This window comes from Choloepus didactylus, chromosome 8, assembly GCF_015220235.1.
Source record: "Choloepus didactylus isolate mChoDid1 chromosome 8, mChoDid1.pri, whole genome shotgun sequence".
Classification (NCBI taxonomy): Eukaryota; Metazoa; Chordata; class Mammalia; order Pilosa; family Megalonychidae; genus Choloepus; species Choloepus didactylus.
Window position 1 is genome coordinate 100,169,999 of NC_051314.1, and position 18,720 is coordinate 100,188,718.

At 38.4% G+C, this 18,720-nt stretch overlaps 1 protein-coding gene across 1 annotated transcript in view; it reads left to right on the top strand.

Annotated features, from left to right (window-relative positions):
* The window catches only part of PKP2 (plakophilin 2), a 102,970-nt gene extending 93,876 nt beyond the window's left edge, over positions 1-9,094 (top strand). The window contains 3 exon segments of the mRNA XM_037846919.1: positions 4,733-4,922; positions 7,403-7,490; positions 7,635-9,094. Coding sequence (XP_037702847.1) covers positions 4,733-4,922; positions 7,403-7,490; positions 7,635-7,703 — 347 coding nt within the window. The 3' untranslated portion in view covers positions 7,704-9,094.
* The last annotated feature ends 9,626 nt before the right edge of the window (positions 9,095-18,720 follow it).

The window sequence follows — 18,720 nt, forward strand, 5'->3', positions numbered from 1 at the left end:
AAATTCTCTCAGCATTTGTTTGTCTGTGAAAAATTTAAGCTCTCCCTCAAATTTGAAGGAGAGCTTTGCTGGATAAAGTATTCTTGGCTGGAAATTTTTCTCACTCAGAATTTTAAATATATCATGCCACTGCCTTCTTGCCTCCATGGTGGCTGCTGAGTAGTCATACTTAGTCTTATGCTGTTTCCTTTGTATGTGGTGAATTGCTTTTCTCTTGCTGCTTTCAGAACTTGCTCCTTCTCTTCTGTGTTTGACAGTGTGATCAGTATATGTCTCGGAGTGGGTTTATTTGGATTTATTCTATTTGGAGTTCGCTGAGCATTTATGATTTGTGTATTTATGTTGTTTAGAAGATTTGGGAAGTTTTCCCCAACAATTTCTTTGAATACTCTTCCTAGACCTTTACCCTTTTCTTCCCCTTCTGGGACACCAATGAGTCTTATATTTGGACGTTTCATATTATCTATCATATCCCTGAGGTCCATTTCGATTTTTTCAATTTTTTTCCCCATTCTTTCTTTTATGCTTTCATTTTCCATTCTGTCATCTTCCAGGTCACTGATTCCTTGTTCAACTTCCTCTAGTCTTGTACTATGAGTGTCCAGAATCTTTTTAATTTGGTCAACAGTTTCTTTAATTTCCATAAGATCATCCATTTTTTTATTTAGTCTTGCAATGTCTTCTTTATGCTCTTCTAGGGTCTTCTTGATTTCCTTTGTCTCCCGTACTATGGTCTCATTGTTCATCTTTAGTTCTTTGAGTAGCTGCTCTAGGTGCTGTGTCTCTTCTGGTCTTTTGATTTGGGTGCTTGGGCTTGGGTTATCCATATCGTCTGGTTTTTTCATATGCTTTATAATTTTCTGTTGTTTTTGGCCTCGTGGCATTTGCTGAACTTGATAGGGTTCTTTTAGGATTTGTAGACCAATTGAAGTCCTTATCTCTAATTTATCAGATCTACAGCTTCGTGGAGTACACTTTCTCTAACTAACCAGCAGGTGGCGTCCACAATCCACCTGTTCTCCACAAGCCAGTTCTCCCCTGCTTAGCCTTTTTGGTAAGTGGGGGAGTGAGTCTTGTGGGGTCCAATTGGTGTACCAAGCTTGCGTGTGTAGTTGGTGTTGCCTGCCCTGTATATGGGGTGTGTTTCTGGGCAGTCAGGGAGGGGGGGTGGCCCTAACAATCAAATCTCCCTGGTGATCCCAGAGTTTTAAAGCTGCTGCAATAGTCTAATCCTTCAGTTCAGTCCTGCCACAGTTTGTCTCTGCGACTGACCCACAAGTCCTTGGTATTGGCGTATGGCTCCTGAGACTTGCAAGTGGGCCCCTCTTCCAGGCCGTGCACCCCGGGTCCTCTGTTGAGGGATGACTGTGCTATGTCACAGGTGAGTGCCGTCCCCCCAGGGCAGTTCTGGGCTTCTGGGCTGTGTAGGGAGGCTCCCAGTCTGCTGAAATGATGGCTGAATGGGGCTTTGTTAATTCACACTGCTCCACCTTCCCAACTCTGGGACAGTCAGCTGAGGTTGCAGGGAAGGCTAATGTCCACGCCCAGTTTTGTGGTGTGTGCCTGTTATTTGAAGCACTTCCGTCCCACTGGGTTGTCTGGGGCAGCTCTGGGCTATGGGGCTGGCAATGAGCAGGAGTGTTTCCTGTCCACCAGGATGATGGCTGTGAGTGGACACCCCCCTTTTCTTGGGAAGTTGTGGTGTTTAGTGAATTTTCTCAGCCACTGGATTATTGCCTTTCGTCTCAGAGCTCTCTTAGTTCTGCTCTTGACTTGACCTGCCCAAATTGCAAGTCTTGGAAGCTTTGTGTATTGGGCTTCTTAGAGTAATTGTTTTAGAAAAAGAAAAAAGGATTAAAAAAAAAAAAAAAAAAAGGGCCCTCCTCAGAGATCTAATGGGTTATTGAAATGCTAAGAGACAAAGCAACCAGGGCCATTAAGGAAAGGTCCACAGGGCAGAGAGATCAGCTTTTCTTCGGGATTTGCATATGCGCCTCAGGGCCTGAGCTCTGCGGTTCCCCTTTCTATGGTCACCAGAACTCCAAAAATCCTCCGCTTTTATTTTTGTCTTTTTCTTCTTGTTTTTGCTATCCCTATCTCCTCTCTGCTGGGCTGGCTGCTCCCGTATTCTCTGGTGTCTGGTCTCAGTCTATCTATGTTTGGAGTTTGGATCAGTAGAATGAGTTTCCGATAAGAGCCGCCACTGCAGTTCTCCCTTCTCCTTCCCGGAGCTAACAGCCCCTCCTCCCATGGGACTGAGCCTGGCAGGGAGGGGCGCGGGTCCCCTGGCCGCAAAAACTTACAGATTTCGCTGATCTCAGCAGTTCCACGTTTTCATGAGTGTTGTATGAAGTATGCCCAAAGTCAGATTGCTCTGTGGTGTCCAGTCCACGCAGTTCCTGGCTTTCTACCTACTTTCCTGGAGTAGTAACTAAAACATACAGCTCACCAGTCCACCATCTTGCCCTGCCTTCCACCAAATTCATTCATTTTTACACATGTTTTTAGACATAAAAATGAAGTTTTAGCTTTTAAGGCATTAATTGAATGTTAGCATTAAATAAAATCTCCCTCAATAATATGACATTGAACTGTAACCCTCAAAAACCATTATAGGGTTTTAATTTCTATTTTATGTTTATAGTATAATTTTATATTATACTATTACAATCCAGTTTAATTGTTCCAAAATGAATGTATTTATTAGGCCCATAATAAAGTCAGGAATGAAAATATATATATATATTATATACATATATAATGTATGTATTATGTATACACATATATAGTATTTAGCTTGCTCAGTGTAAACAGTTGTACTTTTCTGAGAAAAAATAAACATGTTTTAAAATGTCAAAGACTCAAACTTCTTTAATTCGCACTCCTCCCCAGGCCATGACCCTAAATTTCTACTTTAAAACTGATATGGAAGTGAACAGTCATGGTTGTGATGAGGGAGAAGTGGAACTTCTCTCATCTGGAATACTTCTCACTGTGGGCAGTCCGGCTCTCGGCAGCTGTTACTGCACCCTGCAGACAGATGGGTCGGGCACTTTCTGATTGTCTCAGACTCCCCACCTCCATGTCATCATCCTTAAGTGGGGGAAAGGAAGATTCATGTTCTCAAGACCTTGTAATCTCTGATTTCACTTATTAAAAGGAGGAAGCCTTCTGATAATAAGTGTCATCTAGTGAGAGCTTACTAATTGTAAGATACTGTGATACAGCTGACATATGTTAACTCATTTAATCCCCTAAAGCAACCCTTTGAAGTAGGTAGTTATTACCCCATTTTACGAATTATGAAAATGCAGCACAGAGAGGTTGAGTAGCTTGCCAAGATCAAGCTATTAAATGGCAGAGCAAGGATTGAAATAAAGAAGTCTGTCTTCAGAGGCAGAACCCTGAGCTCGTACATCTATGCTGGGATGCTTAAACAGCAGTTAGAACAAAACAAAACAAACACAAAAAACTGTCCAGGCCTTTGAGCAGAAAGTGTCTTACCTATCAGTCAGGTCCCTATATTACCAAAGATGACTTGTCACTGAGTGCCGTTTATTGAGTGCCTCTCTGATTCAGGCATAGAGATAAATGGTGAGAATCTAGAAATGAGTAAGATAATGGTCGTCAAGGAACCCACAGCCCCATTAGAAAGACAGACAGCACACAATTACAATATAATATCATAGAGAAGTGCAGTTGAGGGTACCACATGAACATAGGAAAGGGAATAGAAAGTAATTAGAAGTATTTGTTGTACATCTACAATAAACACACCATGGGAAGCCACAAAAGCAATAGAGGCGTGATCTCTATCTTTTAAGGAGAGTCCAAAGTAGTTAGAGAAAAAGAAGGAAACTATATGAACAGAATTATTACAAAAAAATAAGGTACAAATTCATATTGCCCAAAATATATATGGTAAGACAAGTTATAGTGAAGTCATCAAATATCAATGTCTCTTTTGTTACTATTAAAAAGAAAAGCCAACGCAAACCCTATCAGCAATAATGAAAAAGTAAATTTAAGGTAGTTTATTGCTCCTTTTTCCAGTAATAGTATTATTTACATAGTGAAGAAACTTTGGGAGGTACAGATTCATTCTTTTAAATATTTCCATATCACCATCCATTTCACTGTAGAAAAAACCAGTCCTTATTTAAACATTTTAGTGTATATCTCTTCAGGTTTCTTACAAGTATTTTCTTTTTAATATTTTAAATTCTTTATATAGATAAATATACTGATTTTTCACAGAACATATTATAAATATTTTCTTATTACATGTGCTTCATATTTATGTTTTGGGATACATAATATTCTATGCAGATATATTTTAGTGTATTACCCATATTCCTCTTTTTGGGATATTTAGGCTTTTTATAATTTTTCACATATATAATACAATCATAAAGATCTCTATAGAAATCTTTGTCTATATTCAAAGTAATATCTGTAGGAGGAATTCCCAGAAGAAGAATTACTGAATCAAAGAATATGAACATTCAAAAATTCTTGACATTTCTGTCTCATTGCTTTCTGAAAAGATTTTGTCAATGTCTTGCATACAGGTTATCATCTTGTTTAAATTAAATCTGTATTTAATTTGATTATTAGATTTCCTCCTTCCATGTGGTTGTTAACCGATTGTGTTCCTTTTTAAAAATATTCTTTATCCAAAATGTGTTGGGATCTTGAGATTAAGAAACAATTTTTTTCTTTCATATTTTAGCCAAAGAAATCCTACCTGACTTGGTTTCCATAATTCCTGACGCGGTCCCAAGTACCGACCTTCTCATCGAGACTACAGCATCTGCCTGTTACACACTGAACAATCTAATCCAAAATAGTTACCAGAATGCACGAGACCTTCTAAACACCGGTGTCCTCCAGAAAATTATGACCATCAGTGCGGGTGATGTGTAAGTCCTTTACCATCTTTCATCAGCTGCCTCCCCTTTCCTCGCCATCCACTCCTGTGTGTGAATAATCTAACTGTGAATGTCCAGCCATGGAGTGCAATGAACAGCATTTTCAAACTGCTGATAAAGCTGAGCTGGGTCCTCTTGTCCTTGGTGATCAGGCAAGTGAAAAATTGAATCCTCCAAGCCAAAGAGTTGTCCATTCCCTTCTAAAACCTCAAGAGATAGCCACACTCCACAGCTTCTCTCGGTAGTGTGTTCTAGCATTTTATTGATCTAATGTATTGATTTGTTTCCTGAAACTGCAGCTGTGATGTGGGAACAGCAGAATATAGGTAAGGTGAGATTCTTTATGGGCAGGAAATGCCCTTTTCATCACTTAGATCTGTGGTGTCACGCAGGCAGTGAAAAGAGGAGAAGATGGAGGTCACGTAGTAAATACTTTCTTTCTAGTTTTCTCTATTACATTTCCTTTCTACCATTTATTCCCTTTTGAGAGCAGAAGATCTGATTCATATCAGTCATTGCATGTCCCTGTTTCTGTGTTTAAATTTTCCCCAATAAAATGAAAAAAGGTAGGGGGGAGAATGAAAAATCTTATATAACCAAAAATTTGTTAATTTAGATTAATGGAATTGGAGGAGTATGGAGAATATTATCTTTTTTTTTCTTGATACAACTCTGGATTGTTTGACATTTTATAAACATGACTTAATTTTGTAAATAGCCAAAAAAAGGAAAGAAATGTTATTAAAGCCTAGTTCTAATGAGTTGCAAAACAAACTGACTTCCCCTGTCGTGGACAAGTCTCTGCTTGGCTGTGCAGGGATGAGTATAGGGGTCAGTGTTCATCATCCCATGAACACACATCGCCACGGCTCCACCCAATATAGGCTCCCTGTGCTCTGCAGCCCACATCTGGCAAGTCACACAGGGAAGGAAGACCACATTCAGAGGCAGGTGATTAAAATGAATGCTGGCTTTCCTGAGAGCAAGGAATATTCACCTGTCGCCAGAGGCTGGCAGATGGCAGTTGCTCATCTTTGTGGAAAGAATGAATTATTGCTGCAGAACAGAAATGACTTTTCTAAGTAGTTGTCCAAACTTCTAGGCAAATCTCCATAAGACATTATGATTTTAGTTATTTTGATATCTAGATATAATAGGCACATGGGAGTAGGACATCACTTCTGCAGACTTCTTGTAGGAGCCTAGCAAGGTTTGGGGATATGCTGCTTGATGATTTGAGTGTTGCCCTTAGTGTCCATTGAGAGCCAGCCCTCACATGCCCTGGCTCAAAAAAAAAATATATATATATATATATATATATATATATATATATAAATTATATTTATCTATCTATCTATATAAATGAAAGCTGCCCTGAGATCATTTGTATTTGCCATTTACGTTCTTTTATCTTGGAGTAAATAAATTCCAAGTGTCAAGCAACCAACTGATAAACTTTGTGATTATAACACCCTTGCAATTTAAGAACTTTTCCCAGTTTTAAATATTATAGACCGTTAGCTTTCATGGGTTTATATGCACTTTGGTTATTAGCAAGGGACTCTGAAAAGTCCATGAGGTACTAAAATGTCTGAGGTGCCGATTTGACTCTCCCTTGCTGCAAGGCTGGTTTGGAAGTGAAAGGCTTTTGGTGAATGAATGAACCCAGCCAGCTCCTTGGCATGCACTTCTCCATATAGTTTTGCAGTCTCTGTTTTTTGTTGCATGTTTACAAACTCCTGTGAAAGGCGTTCCTGTGAAGGAAAAAAAAACTTTATTTCTTTGTTAAAATAAAGTCAGCATCAATCATGTGCTAGTTCAGGTGATGGAAGAGATCTAAGAAAGCATGGTCCTTAGCCAGAAAAAAAGAAATTTGGGACAGATTCAAAAGCAGAACATCAGAAGCTAAATACAATGCAAATTCGTTGTGACTTGGATTTATCACAAGAACAAGTTTTCTATTTGCTCTATACAAAAACATGAAGTGATTTTGAAACTATTTAACAAATGCTCAAACAGAAATTTATTTTAATAACTTGAAAAAATTTCTTCATATATTCACAGAATCACTAAGTCTGAGGCCTATATTTTTCAGTCATACATTCCTGCATTTTTAGTCTATAAATATATAATATGTACAAATATAAATTAAAATATACAAACATAAAATATATTCTATAAATACATTTGAAGATTTGTAAATGTCTAAGGATGTTTTCATTAAAAACATCAGGGATTTACTCAACAAGCTATTCATTTATTAGCACTGAGCTAGGGGTTTAAAAAGATATAAAACCTGATCTCTGCCCTCCGAAGCTCACCATCTAATTCTCTTGTCATCGTGAACAGCATGACTTAATCAGTGACCGCTGAGCAACAGTTGTTAAAGAAGATCTATGTAATAGCCAAATGCTGTATCCAGAAGCTTCACATGTTCCCACTGATCTCGGAATGTCCTTTACTTCTTTCAGCTATGCTCCTAATAAAGCAAGTAAAGCTGCTTCTGTCCTCCTGTATTCTCTGTGGACACACACTGAGCTCCATAATGCCTATAAGAAGGTAAGAAAGCTAAAAAAGAGTATGTTGTAGTTACCAGAACCAGAGAACCCCTGCTCGATGTGACTCTTGTGAGAAATCATTAAAAAAATGCATTTTCTTGATTGAAAATTTTACATTTCACATTTCTGTTTGCTTATTCCAAAGGCTCAATTTAAGAAGACAGATTTTGTCAACAGCAGGACTGCCAAAGCCTACCACTCCCTTAAAGACTAAGGAAAATGAAAAAGTACTCTCAGAAACATCAGCCTCACCGTTCTCAGCTACAAAAAGCCCCAAAGGAAAACACCTATTTTTCTACTGCCCAGCCCAAGAAACCTCAAAAGGCATGTGCTGTTTCTATCCTTTTCTATTTCCATGGTCCCCAGAATTCAGAAAACAAATAACAATAATATAATTTTATTAGTCTTCCAGAAGACATTTGCAAGTTTGCCACGAGTAAATACTGGTAACAAGTTCTATTTTACCCTCTACAAATGGTGGTATTTGTTATAGGGCTAATGTTGCATGGCCTCCTGGAACCAAAATGTGAATTCATGTGGAATGGACTTTAACAGAATAAATAAGGAAAGGAGCTGTGTGCTCCTGAGATTTTAGAAGTTTGATTTACATTTATTTTCCTTTTCTGGTTTTGGTGTTTTGCCTATCATAAGCACAGAGCGCCACCATTTACCCACCAGAGTATTTTTCTGCAGTATGGAAACAGAATGGAAGTGACAAAAACATTTGCAGAGTTATCCAGGAGAAAATTTAATGTCAAATTTGCTTGTTTGTTTGTTTAGTTTTGCGTGTTCTTATCCTCTTGGATTTTTTTTTCCTCGGATTTTAAATGAAATTAATAAATTTAAATCACAGAGCATGCATGCCGTTAAGAAAAAGAAATTGAGATGAAGTGATCATAACAAACTTGAAAATCTTTTCCACAGAGAGAGGCAGCCACGGTTATGAAATTCAGTGTTCCCCCGACTACTGAGTAAATGGGTTTTTTGCTCAAGGGAATATTCTTCCAAAATAATACCATAAATGCAAATCACTTCTAAATGATGGCATCAGTGTAATCTACTTCCTGAGCATTTTCAGCCACTGCAGTGGGGTGGTAGAAAAATGGACTCTACTTTTGAAGAGGAACCAAGGTCCTCTCAAGACTGCTGGGCCAGCCCAGAGCACTAAAAACAGCTCATTTTAATGAGTTACATTATCAACCAGCCCTCCTTTGTCCAACATGCAAAAAATAACACAGAGCTACCAACCCTCATGTGAGCTTCCCCAAGCAATTGTAGTAAGTCAAGAAAATTATAGAGAAGAAAAATGAAGAAAAGAAACTTGTTGAGGAAGGATGCGTCTTAGGCCGTCCAGAAATGATATAAAGAGTACTGATGTTTAGAAGGTGACAACATCATCTTTTGAAGCAAATCTATATTGTGTTATTTTCACTAATCTGTTGTTAAAACTACTTGTTAATGATTAGTTTTCTCAACTAAAATTTTGTTGTAATTTGCCTTTTCAGGAAAAAACAAAATCTGAGGATGTTTGTCATAATAAATCCTTTAGCCCCTTTTGGCCAAAAAAGAGTGGAATAAAAAATAAAATCCCATTTTCAAATTGAATGTGAACTTAAGTCTTCATTATATCTGAAACTTTTTTTTTTTTTTTTTTTTTAAATTTAAAAACTCAGTGATGAAAACTTAGATTTCTAACCTAGGTCAAAATGAAATTATTTATAATGTGCTATAGATACTGATTTTTTAAATACTGACGAGAGAAATTATATGTCTTTTACCAGAATTCTGATGATAGGAATTTGGAGTGTATTTGTTCTTCCAGATAATTGGTATATTTCGAGAGGCGTCTATGTCTTTTTAAGGTAGTAACAGAGGTCTCAATAATATTAAACAAAGAAATGAGGCAAAAATAATGTTGCCTGCATTGGTTTGTGTATATCTGATTTATTTGTGTATTTAGGTATGTGTGGCATGATTGACCCAGTATTTGATGATTTGACCTTGTAAACTTCGACTTCAATTACTATGGGCTTAATACTTCGTGGTTACTTATATTTCTTCCTTAATTAAATTCTTAAATTCTTTACCAAGAAGCATTTCCTGAAAGGTGGGCTAACCAAGTAACTAAATCATATAAAACTGGAGAGGCTATCAATGTGCTAGCTATGTTAGATTTGAGTAAATGGAGGGGGTCTGTGACTGTGAAAAGACAATGTTTGATCCCCATGTCCTGCTTTGTCCACTCTGCTTACAGAAACCTCATTACTTTAGTATTTGTGAACACCACTGAGGGAGATTCTCATGTGGATGAGTATCAAGCTTTGATCACAGGTCTACATGCCAAGCTCTTTTCTTTCTTTATGTTTCAGACTGTCCCCAGGCCATCAGAGGAACTGACAGGCTAGGCCAAGCCTTTTCGTTTATTTGTGCTGAAAGTTCCAAAGGGCTGCCGCCAGGTCAAGAAAAATTCTTTATGGTCTGGAATATGGGAGGTTGCTGCCCTGGATTTCCATGAGGAGAGACATTTGGTTATACCTGATGGAAATAACCAAAGGGTTATCCACCTGTAGAGAGAGGATTAGTGTGTCAAGTGGGAAAAATAAGCAGCGGGAGTAAATAAACCACTTTAAACCAATTTAATCACCCTTAGAAGACAAGATTTGGAACTACATGTATATCGTTATTCAAAAAATTTATGTATATGTAGTTACAAATAAAATTTCCTCCGAACACAATGTGTGATGAACTCATGTTGGAATGAGAAGAACATCTGTATGTGAGTACTTTGATTGGCAGAAGAAATTTCTACTCACAGAATCTGAGAATTAGGGAATTTAGAGGACATCTGGTCAAATCATCCTTAAAGTATTTTTTGTGTCAGAAAGTACTGGAAAAGAAAAATATGCAATCACTCATTTATGTTTGACCCTATAACGTGTCCATTTTAGGACTCGGTAACTCTTGCATTGAAGTATTTGTTGTGGGAGGAAAAATAAGTAAAAAGGGAAATATTAAACTTTTGAAAATAAAATTCTACCTTAAAGTTTATAGTTTATAGTGGTACTGACAGTTTTATCTCTTATGAAATAAACCTCAGCCTTTAAGGGCTATAAGCAAAAGAAAAACTTCCTCTTTTTATGTTATGTTTGGGAAAGAGAAATCAAAATGCCCCCCATTGACCTAAGAGCTGTTTAAGATATGAACAGAAGGGACAGTGTTCTGAAAGCCAATAGTATATGAGTCTCCACTAAAGAATCCAGCAGAATTTAGACAGAAGGGGCGCCATGTTACCCATCTTTGCATTTTTGGAAGACCATTGTGTAGAAGATGACACAGCCTTACTCCATCGTAGTAGAGAGGGCAGGATGAGGGTGAGCAGGTGGAGGCCATTGGGAAACCAGCTTTGACTGGATAAAAGTGGATATTCATGCCTGGTAAAAGCACTTACATACATTACCTCATTGGATCCTCACAGTCTCTTCATGAAGTATCTACTTTTTTCTTTTTCTTTTTTCCTTCCCCTTTTTCTTTGTTGTTTTACATGTTATGCATGAAAAGAACCTGAAAGAGAGAGAAGTTAAGTAACATTTCCAAAGTCCCATAGCCAGAAAGTGCAAAGGGGCTGTATGGACCCAGGTGGACTGGCTTCAATCTATGCTGAGCTGTTACTCCCCTTCGCTGGGGGCCCCTGATAACTGAGGGTGAATGGCTCCTGTTTCCACACACGGTGAACAGTGGGGTCCTCTTTGGATAGTGAGGAGCTCAGTGTGCCAAAATGGTTAAGACTTGGACTGGTTCTGGAACTAGCCAGTTTGGACTCAAATTGTGACTCCTCTACTTACTAGCTTAGTGGAATTTCTTATTCTCTCTGAGCCTCAGCTTTCCTTATCTGTAGTATGTGAATGATAATGGTATTTACCTGACTGGATTGTTTTGAAGGTTAAATGTTTTAATAAGTATAAAGCACTTAAAATACTGCTAGGAACACAAAGTAATAAATGCTGATTATAATTATTTGGAGTTCCTGGTCTTTTGGCCACCTCTTGCATATCTTTTTTTATTCACCCACTTCTGAATTTTTTTCTGATGTGTTTGATTTAGTTAAAAGCTCCAACTCCTGGCCTCCAGTTTTATACACACACTCTCACACACACATGCACACACATCACATCCCTTAGACGGTCAAGCAGAAATGAAGAAATGAAGATAATCCTGGCAAGTTGATTCTGAATGTCTCCTCCTCAGAACATGAGTCCTTTGGGGAAAGGGGTGTTATAAGTATTATAGTTAAATAAGTTTGAGGAAGGCCGAGTTAAAGTATGAAAGGTTCTTGACTTCTCAGAGTCCCTAGTATGCTCATATGCATTGATTCTCCAAGAAATGACAGAGGCTGCTGCACGTCTCAAACCTTTCTTTGAATCGGTAACGCTTTTTTTCTTAGTGGACTCTAAAAACTCTGCTTCTGTTGTAAACACTTTGGCCAATAGTGATCTGAGCCATAGGCAAGAAGGCAGAAGGTGTTTATCTGGTTCATAGTGCAATCCAGTTCATCAAACTAAACCATACCCAGAGCTAGTCCTGATCAATCTTTTAATACAGTCTGAAAGTCAGTGGTTTCAATAGGCTGAGGACAATTAACTGAATATTTTTCTTCCTTCCCATCTGGAGTGCTGCTCCTCCGCGGATAGACAGAGAACTCAGAGGGCAGAAGGCAGTTATCCCAGAGAAGCAGCCTGAGGCAGCCACAAAATTCCTACATCCAGTGGATCAGAGCTTCTTCATAAATCTCACGTCAAGAACAGTTAAATCCTTCAGAAGCCTAAATATCGCCTGTAAGCTGCTAATACTCAATACATCTGGCAAAGAATAAAAAAAATAAGTTCAAACTTGCAGTTTTTCTTAAAACCATAATGGGATGTTCTTCCCAATAACAACTAATCCGTTGGGTGTTGGGTTTTCTTTAAGAAAAAAGTTACAGGCTTCCAGTTTTAATTACATCTTTCATCATACATGATTTGAACACTTGTTCCTGGAGCTAATGACAAGTGAAATGTAACTTCTTGAGGCCAGTGCTCACAGATCTTAGTGAGACTGACTTCACTATGGCTGACACCTTTACAATTTACAGTACCATTTGCTTCACCTGAGGAATGAAAAGTCATCAATCACATGGTGAGGATTAGGAGCGCTACACCCATAGGGATCTTCTGGAATGGGTCTCTCTCATTAAACAAGATATGATTGGAGGAGGAAGCAGAGAATTATTAAGGTACTTTCATTTTTAGTCGGAAGGAATTAAGTCAGAATTAATGCCAAAAGCAAGGAAAAGGACCTAGACAGCCTGTAATTAGAATGGGGGTGGGGGGTGAAGGAGATTCTAATATTTAACAAATTGACAAAATAATTTTTTCTTAGAATTTTTTCTTTTGCCCGTTAACTGGAGATTTTTGCAATTCCTGACTGAAAAAAAATAGAAGTAATCTATTTTAGTGTTATTGCCTAAACAGTTTTATATAGGAATTATGTGTGAACATATTCAAGTGGCACGTCCTCCCTTCATTTGATGGTTCATACCTAAAATGGCCCAATTCCTTGTCTCAGGTTCTATTTCTCCTTCTTTAGTGTATCACTTAGGCGGCTTTCATTTACATTTGAATAATAGAAAAGTTCAACTCAAAATGACTGTAACAGTAAGTGCTTTTATCTCGTGTAATAGGAAGACCAGATTCAGGCTCAGGTTATGGTTATTTCAGCAGCTCATCAAGAACCCAGTTTCCCTCCACCTTTCTGCTCTGCCATCCTCAGCTTGCTGGCTTTTGCCCTCTGGCTGTTCTCATGTGTAGAAAAATGGTTGCAGCAGCTCCAAACATCCCTTTCTTGCATCCTGTTTTTATAAGCACAGAAAATTTCCTAGGAGCCTCATTAAGACATCCGCTCATTTCTTACTGCCCAGAATTACATCATATGTCCCTTCCTAAACTAACACCTAGTGAGAAAGATGAAACCACTCGTACATTTTTAAACCAATCACATCTTACCCAAAGGCTCACGGATTGTGAATACTTGAACAAAGGAAGGAATGAAAGCCTGGTGAGTAGTCAAGCTTCATTGTCTGCTGTATGTAAGGACACTCAAAAGAGGCAAGAATTCAACAATTTTGAGCAAACTGATTTTATCGTGTAAGATAACGTTGTTCTTTCAAATGCTGCAGCTGGACACATTTTTCTACTATGGCTGTTGCATTGCATTAGGATATAGCCCTTGGAACTCTGTGGGTAAAGAATGATGGGAGAGCTGGGAACTGCAGTTAATCCAATAATCATGATTTCAAGAACAGCAGTAAAAGACAAGATGGATGCTCAAGTGAATAATAGTGAATAGAATAAAACAGTTTCAGATGCTACTGTACCTCTTTTACGTTGGCTCTTTTTCCTGTTATCTACCATTCCCTATCTTTAACTAGTAGTTAATGGAAGCCAATTAAACCTTCACTGACAAAATCATCCAGGAGGAAAGTTGTGCCCAAGGTTGTTGGATGTCTCCAGTTTCCTCAATTAGACATCAGGTGGACTGGCATGTGACTCTGGGGAGTTACTTTAACTATTGGAATGTTAATTTTACTTCCTGGATAAAATGGAGATGATAATTATTGCTCCGTAGGATTATTGAGGAAATAAAATTAGACGATGTTTTCAAAATGCCTGGTGCCTAGGCATCCAATAAAAGGTAGTGATTGCTTCCTCCTCTTATAGATCTGGCTGCTGCCCAGTGGTCCTCAGTCTTCAACTTCTGACCCCAGTTTTATTCCTGTGCTTCTCACAGTGTTCCAGGGATCATCTCACAGCACAAAGCAGATTCCATGGTGAGAAAATAGGAAGTGATGAGAGAGGAGGGAAAACTTGTCTGCTGAATCTCCTCACCCTCTCTCAGATCCTCTTCCTCCTGTCTCTGGGTTTCACCCACTTTCCTTCTGCTGATCTGTAATCCACAACCCACACCAAACTCCATCCTCGTGATCTCAAATCAGTAGAACCTGCCAGGGGCATGAAGTGAGAGGACTCCCCTCTTGCTATTGGAGTTGCAGCGGGAGACAATGTGTTTTTGCTAACTTTTGGTGAAATAGGTTGCTTGCTTGTTTTTTTAAAAAACATTCTTGCTACCCAAAATAAAAAACAGGTTAAGACAGCCAAACAGTAAAGATTAATTTCCTTTTCTGAAGGAAGATCGACTTTTTGAGGAGTATCCTGAGCCTGTAATTGTTTTATATTTATGTGAAAGCCTGGTGAGGCATAGATTGCTCATTGTCCCACGGTATCTTTCTTCCCTTTTTCCAACACAGTAGAATTTCTAGCAGGGCACTTGACACACAGAATAGAGATTTACCTTTCCCTATCTCTCTTGCAAGTGAGTGTAGGCATGTAACTAAGTGCTGGGCAGTATGAAGTATGATGTCACAGCTTCTCAAAACTTCCCTTCAGTGACATTGGGCATGCTTCCTTTGCCCTCTTGCTGTCCCCTCTATCCATCCTGCTGCCTGGGATTTGGCCCCACCCATTCAGCATAGGTCTTGATTAGTTTGCTGGAGTCCTTCAAAAAGAGCCATCACAGGCCCAGACTGCTGCTGACCCTTTGGAGATGTTAGCCCTGAGTTTGCTCTGGAGAAGCTAAGAGAGACAAGCCCACAGACATTTTGCAGAAAGACATTTTGAAACCAGAACCCAGGAGCAGACGCCAGCCACATGCCTTCCCAGCTAACAGGTTTTCCAGATGCCATCAAATGTTCTTCAGTGAAGGTATCTTCTTGTTGATGCCTTAATTTGGACACTTTTATGGCCTTAGAACTGTAAATTTGTAGCCTAATAAACCCCCATTATAAAAGCCAATCCTTTTCTGGTGTCTTGCGTAAGGCAGCATTAGCAAACTGGAACACTATCTCATCAGCCATCAGTCTTTTAAGGCATTATATGGACATTGCTGACTTTGGGCTCTGATACACAAAGTCTAAAAGAATTAAAAATTAGAGCACACTGTTACTTTAAAAAGACCAAAAAAACAAAACAAAACAAAAAAACAAAAACAAAACAACTTCTCTTTCCTTTTTTCCCTCCTTTTCCCTCCTTTTTTCCCTTGTCCCTGAGACTGTAATAGATTTAAGCTCAAGAGAAAAGAAAGGTACTTCCAGGTCTTGATTTTATAGCCTACTTCAAAGAAATTTTTCTGAATCAAGAATACTTAGCAGTTTGAGAGAGGGATGTACCTATTTACTGTTGGTGGGGAAGCAGAATTGAGTAGCCTATCTGGAGGACAGTGTGGTGGTTCCACAAGAAGCTGAGTATGTGGGTGCCATAAGGTCCTGTGTCCTCATTATGGGGTATATACTTGGAAGATCAGAGAGCAGAGACATGAATCGACATTTGCACGCTGGTGTTTATGGAGGCAGTATTCATGATTTGCAGTGGATGGTAGTGGCCTAAAGGTACATCAACTGATGAACAGAATTGTGAACTGTAGTGTATGCATACAATAGAATACTGAGCAACTGCGAGGAGAGTGAAGCTGTGAGACATGCAACGAGGTGAATGGATCTTGAGGACGGCATTTTGAGTGAAGTATGCCAGAAACAAAAAGACAAACATTATAATGCCTCACTAGTACAAACTAACTATAATGTGTAAACTCTGAGAATTGAATCTTAGAGCACAGCTTATCAGGGGAATGCTTATTGTAATGGTCCCTAGATTGTAAGCTCTTACAGCTGTCACGTCTATTCCTGAGTTGTAATGGTTATCTCCAAATTCCGAGATGCTGGATGCTTTGTGTATAACCTGGTTGGTCTCTGGAACCTTGGGTATCTGTGTGACACCTGAAACTCAGAGATAGAGCTCAGCAGCTATGAATGTCAGTATTACTTCATACAGCAAATGTTCAAAAAGCTGAAAAAGAGTTTAGACTTCAATTAGAGACATAAATGAAGCAGATCTGGTTAGGACTAAGGTAAATCAGGCCAAAGGGTAAAGGACAATAGTGACTGTATTTTGAAACTTCAACTTCTGTGTGAGAGCAAGGGAAGAGATGTTTATATGGTGCAGGATCTATACTTTCTGCAGTATACTGAATAATTTAACTTGTAAGGTCAATTTATTCAAACACTATAATTACACAGAATTTTGAATAAGAAGTGAGATCTGGTAGGTTTGTTCATACTAGTGTGAAATCCCATACATCCCAAAGTAATTTGGGTAGATAATAAAATATATTCGCAGGGCCCCTCTCCCCTGAGGAATTAGGGAAAAATGTGGAAATGCTGGACTTTCCCACCTGCATTATTACTGATATTCTAACAAACATCGAAGACTAACGATTTAGTAGGCCGAGCCCTTGATCTTGGGGCTTGCCCTTATGAAGTTTGTTACTAGAAAGGAAAGGCTAAGCCTACTTATAATTGTGCCTAAGAGTCTTCCCCAGAGAACCTCTTTGTTGCTCAGATGTGGCCCTCTCTTTCTAGCTAAGCCAACTCTGCAGGTAAACTCACTGCTCTCCCCGCTATGTGGGACATGATTTCTGGAGATTAGCCTGGACCCGCATCACAGGATTGAGAAAATATTCTTGACCAAAAGTGGGAAGCGAAATGAAACAAAATCAAGTTTCAGTGGCTGAGATATTTCAAATGGAGTTGAGAGGTCATTCTGGAGGTTATTCTTACGTGCTATATAGATATCCCTTTTTAGTTTTTAGTGTATTGGAATAGCTAGAAGGAAGTACCTGAAGCTGTCGAACTGCAACCCAGTAGCCTTGATTTTTGAAGATGATTGCATAACTATGTAGCTTACGTGGTGTGACTATAATTGTGAAAACCTTGTGGTTCATACTCCCTTTATCCAGTGTATGGACAGATGAGTAGAAAAATGGGGACAGGAACTAAATGAAAAATGGAGTGGAGCAGGGGGGATGGAATGCTTTGGGTATTCTTTTTTACTTTTATTTTTGGTCTTATTTTCATCCTTTTTGGAGAAAGGAAATGTACAAAAATTGATTGTGGTGATGAATGCACAGCTATATGATGGTATATGAACAGTTGATTGTGCACCATGGATGATTGTATGGTATGCGAATATATCTCAATAAAACTGAATTAAAAAAAAAAAAGAATACCTAGCAGTTTGAGATGTGTTTACATCATTTTCAATCATTTGGGTCTTTTGCTTTTGAGACTTTTATTTACAGTTTGGTGAACAAATAATTAAAGCCATTGATTCGTTCTGTCGTTAGCTACTGGAAATTTTTCTGAAGGCCTAGATTTCTTGTAAGAATTTCTTCTGCTTTAGGGAAAGACCATTTTTTGAGAAAACCATTAGATAGAAAAAGATTGTGTCCAGTAATGCTAGGCTTGGCAAATTAATCTTTTTTGAAAAACTATTCACAACATTAGTACAATACAAAATCCCAGGTCAGTAGCTAAATTCCTCATTGTTAGAGTTGTGGGCTGTAGTTCAAGGTTTCTTTCGTTATTTTGAAAAGGTATGTTCTGGGCTTGGCTCCACCTTTGGTAATCCTAGCAGTAAGACTCAGAAATACTGGTCAGAGTGATTCATGCAATGCCCAAACACAAAAGGTGGTTCTGTCTACTACTGATTCTTGGTTATTCTTTTGACCTCTTTGTTTTTTAAGAAAGCCTTCCCTTATCTAGTATGTATTTAACTCTAGAGTCACATTTTATCAAACAATCATAAAATCTTTAAATTTTTTAATGTTACATGCTCTGACAAAAACCAGCCTCCTTTGTGGGTTAAAGAAGTTTGATTAAGTGATAAGGAAGACGTTTCCTTCCCCTCCCCCCCAAAAAAGGCCCAGTGTGAATGAGATATTTATATCTAGTTGGCCATAGTGCCTGAAATTCAACAATTAGGGACTGAGGTTTGAATTAAATATAAAAACCTCCTTTAAAAGACAAATTATCTTAGGCAAGTTAGCACCATAAGTCAGACCAACATCAGTAGGCCATATAAAGCAAATTGGTGGCATTACTTAGTAATTTATCGTATGATGGGATCATATACAGAAAGAAAAAGAATGAGCTGCTGCTAGAAGGTCAATGAGAATAAACATAGATTAGATCCTGTTAGGCAGAAAAAGCAAGTCACAGAAGGCAATATAAAGGGTTGTGATTGCATTTATATAAAGCTCAGAATCAAAAACACTAAACTAAAAAATATATTGATTAGGAAAAATAC